Source organism: Thermomyces dupontii, assembly GCF_041956625.1.
Source record: "Thermomyces dupontii strain NRRL 2155 unplaced genomic scaffold VTN31scaffold_7, whole genome shotgun sequence".
In the NCBI taxonomy this organism is placed as follows: Eukaryota; Fungi; Ascomycota; class Eurotiomycetes; order Eurotiales; family Trichocomaceae; genus Thermomyces; species Thermomyces dupontii.
The window spans coordinates 356,279-369,835 of record NW_027192313.1 but is presented as its reverse complement, the minus strand read 5'-3'; the positions used below and the strand labels follow the sequence as shown (position 1 = coordinate 369,835).

General features: G+C 50.3%; 3 protein-coding genes across 3 annotated transcripts; all 3 read left to right on the top strand.

Moving 5' to 3' along the window:
• Nucleotides 1-2,311: 2,311 nt before the first annotated feature.
• VTN31DRAFT_6458 (uncharacterized protein) lies at nucleotides 2,312-7,132 on the top strand (the record flags this gene model as incomplete). Its single annotated transcript, XM_069407070.1, has 5 exons — nucleotides 2,312-2,717; nucleotides 2,770-2,893; nucleotides 2,943-3,251; nucleotides 3,302-4,062; nucleotides 4,113-7,132. The coding sequence occupies 5 exons, from the start codon at nucleotides 2,312-2,314 to the stop codon at nucleotides 7,130-7,132; spliced, it is 4,620 nt and encodes a 1,539-aa protein (XP_069258633.1).
• Nucleotides 7,133-7,985: 853 nt separating this feature from the next.
• VTN31DRAFT_6457 (uncharacterized protein) lies at nucleotides 7,986-9,143 on the top strand (the record flags this gene model as incomplete). The annotated part of the gene is made up of 1 exon (XM_069407069.1): nucleotides 7,986-9,143. One exon carries the CDS (start codon nucleotides 7,986-7,988, stop codon nucleotides 9,141-9,143), a length of 1,158 nt encoding a protein of 385 aa, XP_069258632.1.
• Nucleotides 9,144-10,272: 1,129 nt separating this feature from the next.
• Nucleotides 10,273-11,449, top strand: VTN31DRAFT_6456 (uncharacterized protein; the record flags this gene model as incomplete). Its single annotated transcript, XM_069407068.1, has 4 exons — nucleotides 10,273-10,309; nucleotides 10,364-10,502; nucleotides 10,557-10,841; nucleotides 10,894-11,449. The coding sequence occupies 4 exons, from the start codon at nucleotides 10,273-10,275 to the stop codon at nucleotides 11,447-11,449; spliced, it is 1,017 nt and encodes a 338-aa protein (XP_069258631.1).
• Nucleotides 11,450-13,557: the final 2,108 nt, after the last annotated feature.

Genomic DNA, 13,557 nt, shown 5'->3' with positions numbered 1-13,557 from the left:
CAACTACAGTACTTTGACCTCTTGCAAGGATGTAAACAAGCTATTTCTTCTGAACTGTGCATTTGTTGAGCTCAATAGCCGAGTCTTGGCTCCTATCGCTTCGATTCTTCGACTTGTTCGCTCAGCAGAGGCTAGTATCTGAGGTTTATTAGGTTGTTACTCAATCACTGGCCCTTCTTGAACCCAAAAGACATTGGCAGGAAAATCCACCGAAAGAGCGAGTAGAAATAGGAGTTGAAAAGCCACACAAGGTTCGGTCTGTGGTGGATTTCTTCCGTCGCTAGTGACTTTTGGCCGCTGTCACTGAACTTTACTTACAACGCCATCCGGTCTATCACACTGCTCTTAATCCACAACGAAGTGTCCTGGGGAATGTACAAGTACTCGCATGTACAAGAAAACCATCACGATTTTATTAATCAACGAGGTAGCTCGCAGAAGTGATACCTGCTCAAAGGTGTGAAGTGCCTCTTCTGAATCCTGCAATTGGCGGAGTGACTTTGCTCAAAAATCAGGCTGAAGAGGGACATCATCACCCTTGTACTCGACCCAGAAACACTGTTTTACAGAGTACGAGTAGGTACTTACACACTATGGTGTTCGGATATCTCGCCAAAACTCGCCACCAATTCCGGATCGGTTAACAGATCTTACAACCGCAACAATAGGTGACTCCGTGCTCAAGGTGCCATTCAACGGTCAGCCCTCTCAAGGCGATGTGCGGAAAGCAAAGTCCTGCAGTGTCTGGATTCTCGAGTTTGTACCGAACTCCAATCGCGCTCTTCCAGTCACTTTCTCGTCGTTGATTGGTGCGAATAGAATCCCGTGGAAAAGCTTCCGAGAGTACCCCAACCACATTGTCCCATCTTCCGCGTAGGTTAGTTAACCTAGTACATACTTCTTCACAAACTTCGGATGGAGTTGGTGATTGAAACCCCTCTTCAGAGACTTCAGGCCTTGTGATGATTCACTAACAAATGTTTCCCTCTTAGCGCTGTGGGGTTCCCGTGACGGGCTGATGGCCCGGCATGGCCATCGGCGCGATCGGGGCGCTTATTGGTTGGTGCTCGTGATGACCGTGCATATTCCTTCTCTTAATTCCTCCAATCAGAGTGCAGAATGTATCTTCCTCTCCAGCCGAGCCCTAACCAAAATCCCTTTGGCTGTCCTCTCCGAAGCTGTGTTTTCAAGCCCTCAACGGCTAGACACTACTACTATCACTTTATCACCTTCACCAACCATCTGGCCTGATGAATACCAAGCCTCTCCCGTGCCGCGGTCAATGACTGGATCGAACACAGCCTTTCAAAGGGAAAATATCCCGTTGATCAAGGGAGTACGGCTGGCGGCAGTGGAATTGAATCCGTGAGGAATCGAAGACGAAACAGAACTTTTGACAGCTGCGTCTGCAAAAATGCACACCAAGAAAACGCGTAGAAGATGGAAGTACGGAGTACTCCAGACGATTAATTCTCCAGTCGCCCCGATCCCTGGCAATTCCCGGCCTCCAACCGCCGGAACAGTTCCTGATGGCTCCACTTTCTTACCTGCAGCATGTTTGCCCCCTCGGTTGAATTGGATGATTGTATGATCTTCAGAACTTGAGCGCTCGCTGGCGCGCACTAGCAAGCGATCAGATGAGCCACAATGATCTTATGGACCAGTCGCTTCAAACAATCTCTGAGCCGCGTTGAGCGTTTCGCTCTGACTGGTACCAACGCTGCGAATCCGATCGCGGGCGGATTTGATCTGATGCGAATCGGATCTGTCTGTTAGTCGTCGTCACACAGAGCCGTGTCCTCATTATCCCCTCGTCTACTTAGTCTGCTGGTTTCTTGACCCTGTAATAATGTAACCCCTCAGTCTGCTATGTAATCTTCATCGTCCTCTATTTTACGTTTCCATTGTTTCAACCTCTCTGGTCTGAGTTGGAAGCAACCCTTCTCTACGCCCTGAGCCGGCTATCCATACTTCCATGTCCTCTTCACGGAGAATTGTGTGCGATTCCAAAGCTGCCTGATTCTTCTGGATGCAGCTACAGTGGCTGGCCGAATTGGTGCTTGATACCGGCTTCCGAGCGTTTGACAGGTAGACGTCTATTCTTCGGTAATATCGACCCGACCGTCAAGGTCAGTGGAATTCAAGGGTTCATCCTTTCACTGTCCCTTCCTGTCCAAATCGTGTTACCCCACGGCTGTCTTGATTTCTCCCCCCGCATTGTTTATTCTTCACATACGACAGAAGCGAGACACGGCGCTATGCTATGAAATACTGATTCATGGATAGTTTTATCAGGAGGACAGCCGCAGAGATGGCGGATTTCTCCTGGCCTCGATCAACAACACCAGCCTCACAGTCCCTCGGTGCGGAGACGCCGTCTGTTGTCCCCGAAACACCATTCCAGCAATGGCCCTCGGACTTCATTCCCTGTGCTTCAACAGCATCGATGTTTCTGTATGCACAGGGATCTGTTATTCTGTGCTTGCATCACGATACATTGGCTGTCGCGATTCGATTTACACTGCATCAGGAAAAGGTGGTATTCATTGCTGTCGACAATGTTAGCGAACGAGGGCCCGGGCGTCTGGTGATCAGTTACGATGTATCCCAAACGGCAATCGTGTGGGACTTGTTTACGGGGGCAGAAATATCAAGATTCGCATCGTTTGAGCCCTTCCGTGTCGCAGCGTGGATGCGCAACGGCAACGTTGTGTTCGGTAAAGTCCCTCAAATCAATATCTAGAGAAACAACTGCTGACCCTCACGCAGGAAATGGCAAGGGTGAAGTAATTTACTATGAACCCTCCACATCCGAGCATGGTTCAACTCGAACCATCTTTGACCCTATCACATCGCTGGCGCCAGCCCAGGATTGTCAAACTTATGCCATCGGGTTAGTTTAAAAGCTCCAATTGAATCAAATTTTGGCTGATCAACCTTAGATACCAAAATGGCTCCATACTCATTGCGAGATTACAGCCATCCTTTACCGTTCTTCATACTCTGACAACCTCCAAGGGTCCTTCCCCAATCGTTAGTCTGGCATGGCATGCATCGTCCTCAAAACAGAAATCGGACATGTTAGCGACTCAAACGGGGGATGGTGATCTGCGGGTTTGGAGCATTGCGAGGCCGCCAGAGAGCGAATCTCCAAGGGCTATCCGTATTCTGAAGCGATCAGAGACACATCTCCGTGGTCCGAAGTGGATAGCGTGGTCCAAAAACGGAAAAATTGTGCAGTACGCGGAAAGGTGGGCTTCGATCCAGATTGATTTGCTTGATCGCGACTGATGAAGCATAGGGAAACATGGCTGTGGGATGTTCGGACGAGACATGTTACCTACGTGACAGTTCCCACCATCGAGGATGTTCTGGGGATAGCGAACCATGGACCCACCGCGACCCTATTCACCTTGGGTCCGAACTATACCGTTCAGCAGTATGACCTGGAAAATCCAGCAATGGTCGCAAATGTGCAACACCTGCCCAGTAATCCGGGAGCGGCCGACGGTTCACAACTCCGATCAGCATCTCCGTCCTACTTGCACCGGTCGAACGGATTTCAGGATGTTCGGACACAGGACTTCGCTTATAATGATGGTATAAGCAAGGCGCGTGTCGGTATGTCCAGCCCGGTCTCCGTCCGGAGCCGAACCGATTCTCTGAGTTCGCGCGCATCATCTGGCCGCGTTCGCCAGCCGTGGCCTCCCGCCAAATCCAACTACAGTGAAACTACCTTCTCTTTATCTTCTCCGATTAATCGTCTGGCGCAGCGCCCGGGAACATCTGTTTCAAACCGTTCATATACTTCTACGTCATCGGTGCGCTCGCGTGGAGGCTCGCGGCTGAAGAATGAAGTTACTCTAAGTCCCGTGGAGGAGAAGCCCCTTGAGGATTTGTTCCCCTATATCCGGGCGCGTGTCAATCAAGTTCCCTTCAACTTCACTCAACACCGGCCAAGGTTGAATTCAGAGAACCTAACTCCGGATGATCTTCGACGTCAGATGCTGGAAATCGTGTTCGGCTGGCAAGGAGATATCGAGGACTTGCTTCGAGATGAATGTGAGTTTTCGATCCTGTTTTCGTGGCCTATTTTGCTGATTTCAAGACAGTGAATCGGCATCCTGCTGGTTCTCAAAATGCTATCTTGTTGTCTCGTTGGCTGGGTGAACACAAACCTGAACAGCTGCTGGCGATGCTCGGGTCTGGATCAGCCAATAAGTCCGCCTGGATGTTTTTGGCACTCAGTCAAATGGGAGGTGAGGAACAAGCCAATAAGATTGGGCAGACCTTTGTTCAGCGGCTCCTTGAGAGTGGCGACATCCATGCATCCGCTACGATTCTTCTTGCCCTTGGGGATCGGAACGATGCAATTGAAGTATACGTATCTCGCAACTACTACATGGAAGCCATCCTAATGACATGCCTACTGATGCCTCAAGACTGGCAACGGCAATCTTACCTGGTTCGCCAGTGGGGTGAATATGTCGTGTCCAACTCTCAGCAACAGTTGGCGATCCGATGCTTCATGTGTACAGGTGTCGAGCCGTCCGTCCCTTGGATGTCCCCAACTGCGCTTGTTCCTCCTGCTGCACCGTTTGAAAACCCGCAAGTCCAATCCCCGGCGTCCGAATTTCCGCAAAAGCAAGCTGAAAGTCCAAAGCCCAAACCCCCCGTCCAAAGAATGACCGTGAAGAACTCTGCACTCAAGCTGATCACGTCATTTGGGCCTAGCACAACAAGTCCCTCGTTCAGATTTCCAGGTCTAAAATCTGACGATGGCACGCCGACCAATGCCCCTGGTGTAACGCCGATTGCAGAATCGGCGGCCGACTTTGCCATGTCACCAGGTGCAATGGCATGGCATCGACCTGACAGTACGCGGAGTTATGGGAGTACTTTGTCGGCGAAAACTGTTGGATCTGCCGGCTACAATCGAGGTCGACTACCTTCAATCGGTGAGACACCAGTGGACGTGCAGCCACCGAGTCTCTCATTTCCAAAGCCTCTTCCGACTCCTGACGACTCAGAAAAAGGGAAGAGCACGGAAGAGCCAAAACAAGGGGAAGGTGATGCCGATGGCAACCAAATCGAAGCGCCATTAGTCCTGCTTACTTCGGACCGATATGAACCTGGGAAAATAGGCAAAACAGACTCCTCACCACAAACAGCTGTCCAGGCGAGACCAGGCGAGGACAGCAATGGTCTCCCATCTCCGTCCCAGCATATCTTTGACCATTTGAAGTCATCGGGGATGGCGCGAAACGGCTCCAGAGATCGGAAACCAGAAGGCTTGCAACTTCGCTGGCCACCCCCTTCAGATACGACTGAATCAGATACCAGCGCATATCGCTCCTGCACTGAGCAGACTGACGGTGCTGCTGAAACAAGCTACCCTTCACCGGCGTACCAGAGTCTGAAGTCATCTGGAAGCGCAAGTGTAACTGGCCGCAGCACGGATCAATACATCTCAAGTCTTGATGAAGCGAAGTACTATGCTAAACATTACCGTCGCGTCGTCGAAAAACAGAGATCCAGACATGGCTCGATCGAATCTCGTGGTCGAAGCACCAATCGTTACATCCAACCTGCGAAGAGATCTCCATCCTCACCGGTCCCTATGTCTCCGGAGGAGCTTGCGCGCTACAATGTCAGCACAGAGGGTAACGGCAAGTCTTCTGGAACGGCCAGTCGTCGCAGCCGTAGCCGTGCAAAGTCGCGAGCTCGGTCCACATCATCGCGAGGAGTCGACCGAAAGCAGAAAGCTTCCAGTAGAGCGACAAGCCGCACAGGACGAGGCAAGGACCGGGATTCTGGAAACCGATCTCCTACATCTCCACATCCATTGTCTTCCAAAGAAGAGTTGCGGGGCTTTGAAGAAAGCCTTCGTTTTGTGACGATGGACCGCGAACGGAGATATCGGCAGAGGAGCTCGAGCAGACGTAGGGATCGCGGGATCAGCAGCAATCGTGATCCACGCGATCCGACACCAGACCAACGGCGGCCGCGAGCCAGATCCAGTAGCGGACAGGCGCGAGAAGGCCATGCGCCGCAGCCACCCCCGGTAGCCGACTCTTCTGAAGAGCAACCGAAGGCAACTACTACGACGGAAAATTCGCTGAGTCCTGCTGAGCGTTTGAAGCGAGAGTTGGCAGCTGCTGAGCTGGAAGCTCGTCGGCTCTCCCTTGCGCGCCGTCCCTCAGCGCCAAACATCCCACTCCCTGGCACCCTTCAGAGTTCTTCGAATACCGCAAGCACTGTCGCTCCCCAAGCGAGCCCACAGTCCGAGGGGTCATTAGGATGGCAATTGCTATCCAAAAACAACGCGAGTGCACGGTATGAGTCGATGAACAGTTCCGATTCCAGTTCAAGTCGCGGCCGTTCTTCAATTCGAGCTGGACTTCCGGCGACTCCACGGGCAATGCGACCTGTGAAAAATACCGATGGCTACGTCGATGACAATGTTCCTCCCGAGCTGGATCCACAGTATACACTTCCCAGTACAACTTACCAGGCAGATGCTCGTCATATTCCTCGGTCGATGTCCGTTCCGGCGGTTGACTATCAGCCTGGAGTTCCCAATGACCTTCCCCATCATCCGATGTACATACCGAACCTGCCGCGCAGCCGGTCCACGAGTCGGACAAGACTTCCGCATGGTCATCGGCGAGATGGCTCACGAGATTTGAATTTTGCAATCCATGGTTCGCCTCCCGGAGTATCGGTCAGTGTGGAATTGGAGAATTCTCCAGAGTCAAGAACTACAGCTCCTCCGATTTTGCCAGAACTCCAGCACCTGACAGGGCCACCACCGCCGCCTCCTGTCTCACAATTGGAAGCCAAACGGGACGAGCCTATGCCGGACAATGCGCGCTTTGGAGATGAGATGCGACGGCCCGTAACAGCAGAACCCGAATCTCGCCCAGCGCGGGAATTCCGAAGGTATTCGGTCGATCATAGAAGAGAGAGGAGCTTCAACGAGACGATTTCGACCAAACTGAGAAACTTCACCGAGCGCATGCGCAGCTCCAGTCGGGGTCCTCGTGTCCAATTTCCGTCACAGGAGGGTTTGGATAGACCGTCCCCTTACGAGAGTATTCAGTTTCCTGTGAATTTGAACGCTGGAAATTGATGAGCTACAGCATGAAGTGTGATCTGCAGCGACGATGGATGGATGACTCTTGCTGAGTACTAGCCGGAGACAGTTCATCACAGAGTTTATTATGATTGATCAGGTTGTCTTCTTACTATTCCCATTCTTGCTTCTGCGGTCTCTTCATTTTCTTCCACTTCATGCTTTCTTTCCCTACCATTTTTTCTTTTATCGGGTACGATCTCTGTACGATATATTTTCTATTTTAATTCGTGGTATTAGATATTGTACATATCAATGATGGCCATTATTCTGATTCTTCTCTTCATACAACCGTTGCTCAATACTAGCAAAGTACTAAATCATTGCTTCACCCCCAGTCGAAAGATACTAGGATTCAAGTAGCATCCGCAACAAGCCACTGTACCGGACAAGATAAAACAGCCTTGGATAACAAAGCCACTACCTCGATCACATAACAGGGACTCACAAGAGAACAATCGAACAAGCCGCCATGATTTTCGAGCCTACTCTTTAGGGTACGGAGTACTTAAGTAGGGTAAAAGAGAAACACGTGACTCGAAGAGCTTATCATGTGATCCATTTGACCCACCAGCTGCTAGGTCGAAGGTTTGCCGAGCTTCGGCGTCGCATTTCGTCATAACCTGGAGGGTTGCTCCTGATCCGAATGGAGAGATCGCATTACTTCTGTCTTTGACATATTCTGATCTCTCATTGCGTTCGATACTATTCATCGGCGCTATCAATTGCATAGACGAGTGGGATTTGCTTGCTCCATCATATCGATTCTCCTAACTATTTTCGAGGGACACCATTGATTACACACAAACCTTGGTCCTGTGCATACACTTTCCCGAACTATTTCGCTGCAATGAGCTCTGCGGACGACAGCTTACCGCGAAATGATCTCGAACAGGGTCTCGACAACATTCCTCCGGGCAAAGGCCGAGTGTTCAAGACCCCGATGGGGAACTTCCTTCGACTTGATCCTGACGCGATTCGTCGACCAAACGCACTGTTGATGTACACAGTTGGCGGAGGGGAACTGGGCTGGGAACGTCTGCTCCTTAAGAGAATCCCGCAGACGGTGGCCATGTATAACCAGCTTGTTAATCGCGACCCGACGCAGCAGGAATGCAATGATTTGTTGGAGTTGCAGGCACACTCGACACTGTTGACGCGGATGGGCATGCCGCTGGGACTTGCCGCCACGGCTGCAAACGTATATCAAGTCGAGAGGAAAGCCAACAACCTACCATCGGGAAAAGCCTTTTTGGGAGCCTTCTATCAGCGCGTCGCTGTGCAACCGGCGTCGATGTTGTGGAATATTGGCGTTCGGATGCTAGTCTGGGTTTCCTTCTCGGCACTCGCTTGTCATGCCTATGCAAGTTTCCGTGCGACGAATATCATAAGAAACGATTCACGGTTTGAAGCTCTTGTGAAGGGCGCGAATGTCCTTGCGACTGAGCGCTTGAAGAAGCTGGAAGCTATACGGGAAAAACGCAAGGGGAAGAGCCAGGACGCCACGGAGCGTACAGATTCGGACCAGTCTCAGGCCATTTCCTCGACAGATGTGCCGTCTGTTGATGCGTCTTATGGGGAGAGCAAGCCATTCTCCGACAGCGACATGCAACACACGCACCAGCCAACACGACAGACCTTCCCGACATGGGGAAGAGCGCCCACTCAAGCCGGGCAGACGGGTCAACGCGGTGGCGACTTCTTTGACGATGCCAGCCCCACCGCTCCCGAATTCCAAATAGCCGACGCCACTGAAAGAGCGGAAACAGAGAATGCATGGGAACGAATTCGAAGGGGGAACATCCCCGGTACGGGATCCCCTCAAACAGGCGTCCGCAACAACCCGCTTGATACGCCATCATCATACCCTTACAATGATTCGGAAGAAGAGCAACGGCGACGAGATCGAGAGCAGGCACAGAAGGAATTCGATCAATTGCTTGAAGCTGAGCGGCGATTAGCGGCCGCAGGCGATTCGGCCAGCGATACCGGCAGGAGATGGGGCTAGCAGAGATGGCGATGTGAGATGTCTGAATGATCAAGCTGATTGATGGAGCTGTCGTGAATAATACTCTCTACTGTGATGTACCAATACCTACTCGCTTCTGTTTCAAGAGGTCGATACTGGAGGTTGCATTGTTGTCTGGTACATGTCGAATCCATAAAATGCATGACTCGATGCCGTGGCTCTTGTCAGACTACCTTCCATCCTCAAAATCAATTTAGAAGCCCGCGGTTGAAGTTCGATGGTGATGGGTCGGTCTACCAGAGTACATGATACGCTGCTGAATAATTACAGTACCTGTAATTATGGTACTGTCACATACATCGTCTCGTACCTGTCTGTCCAGAGCTGTCATACAGTTGTGACAACACAACACCACAATCCGAGAGCTTTGAGCGCGTTATTTATTTGAGGATTCAAGATTGGGACGTGAATCTTCGTCCCTTCGAAATTCGAAATGCGATTCTTCGAATTTGACTATTCAACCTAGTTACATGGGTGAATGTAAATTGAATGGAACGAAAAATACAGTAAGTACGGAGTACCTACCCCGTAGTTTCCTCCGTGTTCGAGATCGCGGACAGACATTCATGCCAGTTGACAAACGGCGGCTCGCCAGGCTCGGTTCGGTCCGAAGCGAACCGCTCCAGTCATAGGTAGTCAAGCAAATCATGCCGCCACCGGTTTATAACGATATAAGGTTGGGTATGGAGTAGGGTGGTACTCGGTAAAGGCTTCAGGTTATTTTCAACCCTTCAGTTGTCTTTGTTCCGCAGTCATACTAGTAGTCATCCGGCCCCGGGGAGCGGAGAGCGGGGTTGGCGACCTTGGCGTTAGCTACTCGTTAGGTATCAAGGCGGGTGAGGAGTTATTAGTACTATCTAACGGAAACATTCAGCTCTATCCAGCTCTAAAAAAGCTCAGCCCGATTTTGCGGCTGAGGGTCGGTGGAGATCGATCGATCTCACATAAATAACCGGCATAGGTCCGAAGGCCTGTTTAAATATTTAGACACTACCCTCGTCGTGTTGGAAAGTACATTCGAGTTCGGATTTCATTCGGTTTTTGCGCATTCCAACTCCTGCCGCTGTGATTGAAGCACTGGTGTCATAATAATAATCAAAAGACAAGAATGGCTTCGCAGAAGCCGTTGAGGATCCTCTCACTCGGTATGGCTCTTTTTCGATAGAGCTCGTCTTGCGATTCCGCTAAACAAACTGAAGATGGCGGGGGAATTCGAGGGATTTCGAGTCTTCTAATTCTCGAGAATATCATGGAAAAAATACGCGAAGCCAAAGGACTGGATCATGTTCCCCCACCATATGAGTACTTTGACTTCATCGGTGGCACAAGCACGGGAGGGTGATGGCTTCTGTCTGATTGGTAAAAGAGTGAATTTGGCTGATCAACACACAGAATCATTGCCATAATGCTTGGAAGATTACGAATGACCGTCGATCAATGCATACGGGCGTATCGCAATGTTGCCGAGAAGGCGTTCACTCCCAAACGGAGCTCAATTCTGCCTTTGTCACCCTCCGGGGCTTTCTCTGCTAAAGCCCTCGAAGATGCAATCAAACAGACAGTCCGGGAATACTGCGTGGAACCGGAATGCGTAGCTCGCCGGAAAAAGGGGGAATTTACCGTGGATACATGCCCACATAGCGACTTGGTCTTCCGGGACGCAACGTGCACAAAGACGTATGTCATCGAGGTCAAAAGAAGGAACGCTTCCTTACTTATGCAATCATAGGGCCGTATTGGCAATCACAAAAGATAACGTCGAAACCCTCCCGACCCTCTTCAAGACGTACGATACGTCTACTTCTCTTCATGATTGCAAAATCTGGGAGGTCGCAAGGGCAACATCGGCAGCAACCACTTTCTTCAAACCCATCAAAGTCGGCCGTGACGAAATCGAATTTATTGATGCTGCTTTTGGATACAATAACCCTTGTGAGATCCTCATCGGTGAAGCCAAACGGCAGTTTCCCGACCGCGACCAGTTGCGAATTCTCAGTATCGGCACAGGCCTCGGTAACGTTGTCACTATCAGTTCTCGGGTTTCCATCCTCAAAGCATTGAAAAGCATGGCAACGTCTTCCAAGAAAGTGGCAGACAGGCTGGACGGTCAATTTGGTGAAGATGGCCAATATTATAGATTCAATGTCGAGCGCGGGTTGGAAGACGTCACGCTTTCGGACTGGGAAAAGGCCAGCAACATTTCCGCGCACACGCGTAACTACCTGGCCGAACGCGAAAGAGACATTGGGAAATTTGTTAGCAGCGTTGTTGGTGTTCAGAGTTGATGGGAGCTCGACTTTGTGAATGCCCTTCAGCCGGTGAGCGTGGATTGATGAGCGCTCGATCCATGTTGGTTTTAGGGTCAGCGCTAGCCTGCTGCTTCGGCCTCTTTATTATCCGATCAGCTACTCCGTACCAGTACTAAGGATATCAGTGGTTAAACATAGTCAGGATTCGGAGGTTTGGATAGTAGTCGAGGAACTCGAACGTACAGGTCCAAATCATAGCCTTTCCTTATGGCGTCAAACCGTCGATCGCCAGTTCAACGACTTGGAAACATATATAGGGGAGGAGTGCCTTTGATTACCAAATTGACCGATATCCTGTCGTGGATATAGCTGTTGAATTATTGCAGGTTATGTAGCATGTCCCAAGTTTCAGAGAAGTAAATGCCGACGGTAAGACTATCGTCAATTCTCACCGAGTCTACTTTCCCTTCCATGTGGGTGGGAGTGACCTCAATTTATGTACATCATCCGACAAACGAAATGCAAGAGACAAAGGAGTGACAAACAACAGAGTGAGAAAGGTACTCAAAGAGTGACTGCGATTCATCAGATAATCAACAATCGCAATGGCATTTGTTTTAGCGCGGAGTTGCATACTGTATGTATCTGATAGTCGATATGGAGGACCAGACTTGAAAGCACCACTACTTTATATTGGAGTCTAATGCTCATCTTAAAAAACGCCTTCATTTCTAGTTTGGAGAGCCTGACCGAAATTTTGGAACAGTGAACAATGGAGAGTCGTCGTGTAGATAGTAACCTGCAAGCACGGCAATCCACGCAGGACCACAGACAAGGGCTCCAGTCCCTGGCTGGCAGTCTGGTTGCGGCTCAGGGAGGTTTGCTGCGACATTCCCAAGTTGTCCTGGGTCGTGCCATTGGCCTTCTTGCCAGCAATCCGGTCTCCAACTGCCCCCGCGTCACAATGGTTCTTGACTGCGATTCATCAGATAATCAACAATCGCAATGGCATTTGTTTTAGCGCGGAGTTGCATACTGTATGTATCTGATAGTCGATATGGAGGACCAGACTTGAAAGCACCACTACTTTATATTGGAGTCTAATGCTCATCTTAAAAAACGCCTTCATTTCTAGTTTGGAGAGCCTGACCGAAATTTTGGAACAGTGAACAATGGAGAGTCGTCGTGTAGATAGTAACCTGCAAGGCCACGGATGCCAAACCCTCCAGGTCGGGAGGTGCCGACTTTCAATGTCCAGTCGAAACAATCAAGCATGACCTGAACAAATTCATTGGACGCTGGTAGTCTAGTGGTCCCGCTAACCAGCATGTCTGAGAAGAAAATTGACACTTGATCCTCTTTCCTTGCCGTCATCAATTGCCACCCGTTAGAACCAAGAAGCCCTCGATTTTGCTAACGTGCACGTACTATGGTAAGTACTACCCTACATTGCATACTTTTGTTTGAATCAGCACTCAGCATGGTATCTGACGCCATAGAGACGGATTTATAGCAGGTGATATATATATACTGGTCCTTGCATAGTACATGTTTACAGCTTGCCCAGTACGGAGTATTGGGCCGATGTTAATTGTCGCTGGGCCTATCAGATTGAATAGGATACACAGTACTCCGTACCCTAGTTTCAATAAGCTCTGCTCCAAGACCCGCCCGAAATGCTTGATCCTTCAGATGGCGTCATCCTTTCCCAGCAGAAAGTGATATATTTTACAATGTGGGTACATTAGGTAGGGCTTTCGACCCGCCCTCCCTTGACAGACCGCCGGTTAGAGTCTGAACCGCTCGACAGCATGAAGGAAACTGGCATTATGCATCATCCTTTGCCGCTCTGGTCGCTCTGGTGCCCGCACTTTGGTTCTGAATAAGGTTTGTTGTCGTGCTCTTTCAGCACTATCTGCCGTCGGCGGCCATTCTCTACTTCCTTCTATTTGCGCCACCAGATGATAAGAGCAATTACCACGTAGTAAGATCAGGCTATTATGGTTACATTTCCCGGAGCAAGCAGCTATTAGTGACCCGGTGGCCCGTTGATAGACGCTGGAGATACCCCTGCCTGGTTCAAATTGGAATGACCAGCTCGGCCGACATGACCGTACACGATATCAGCTTTGTTTCTGGCCAGG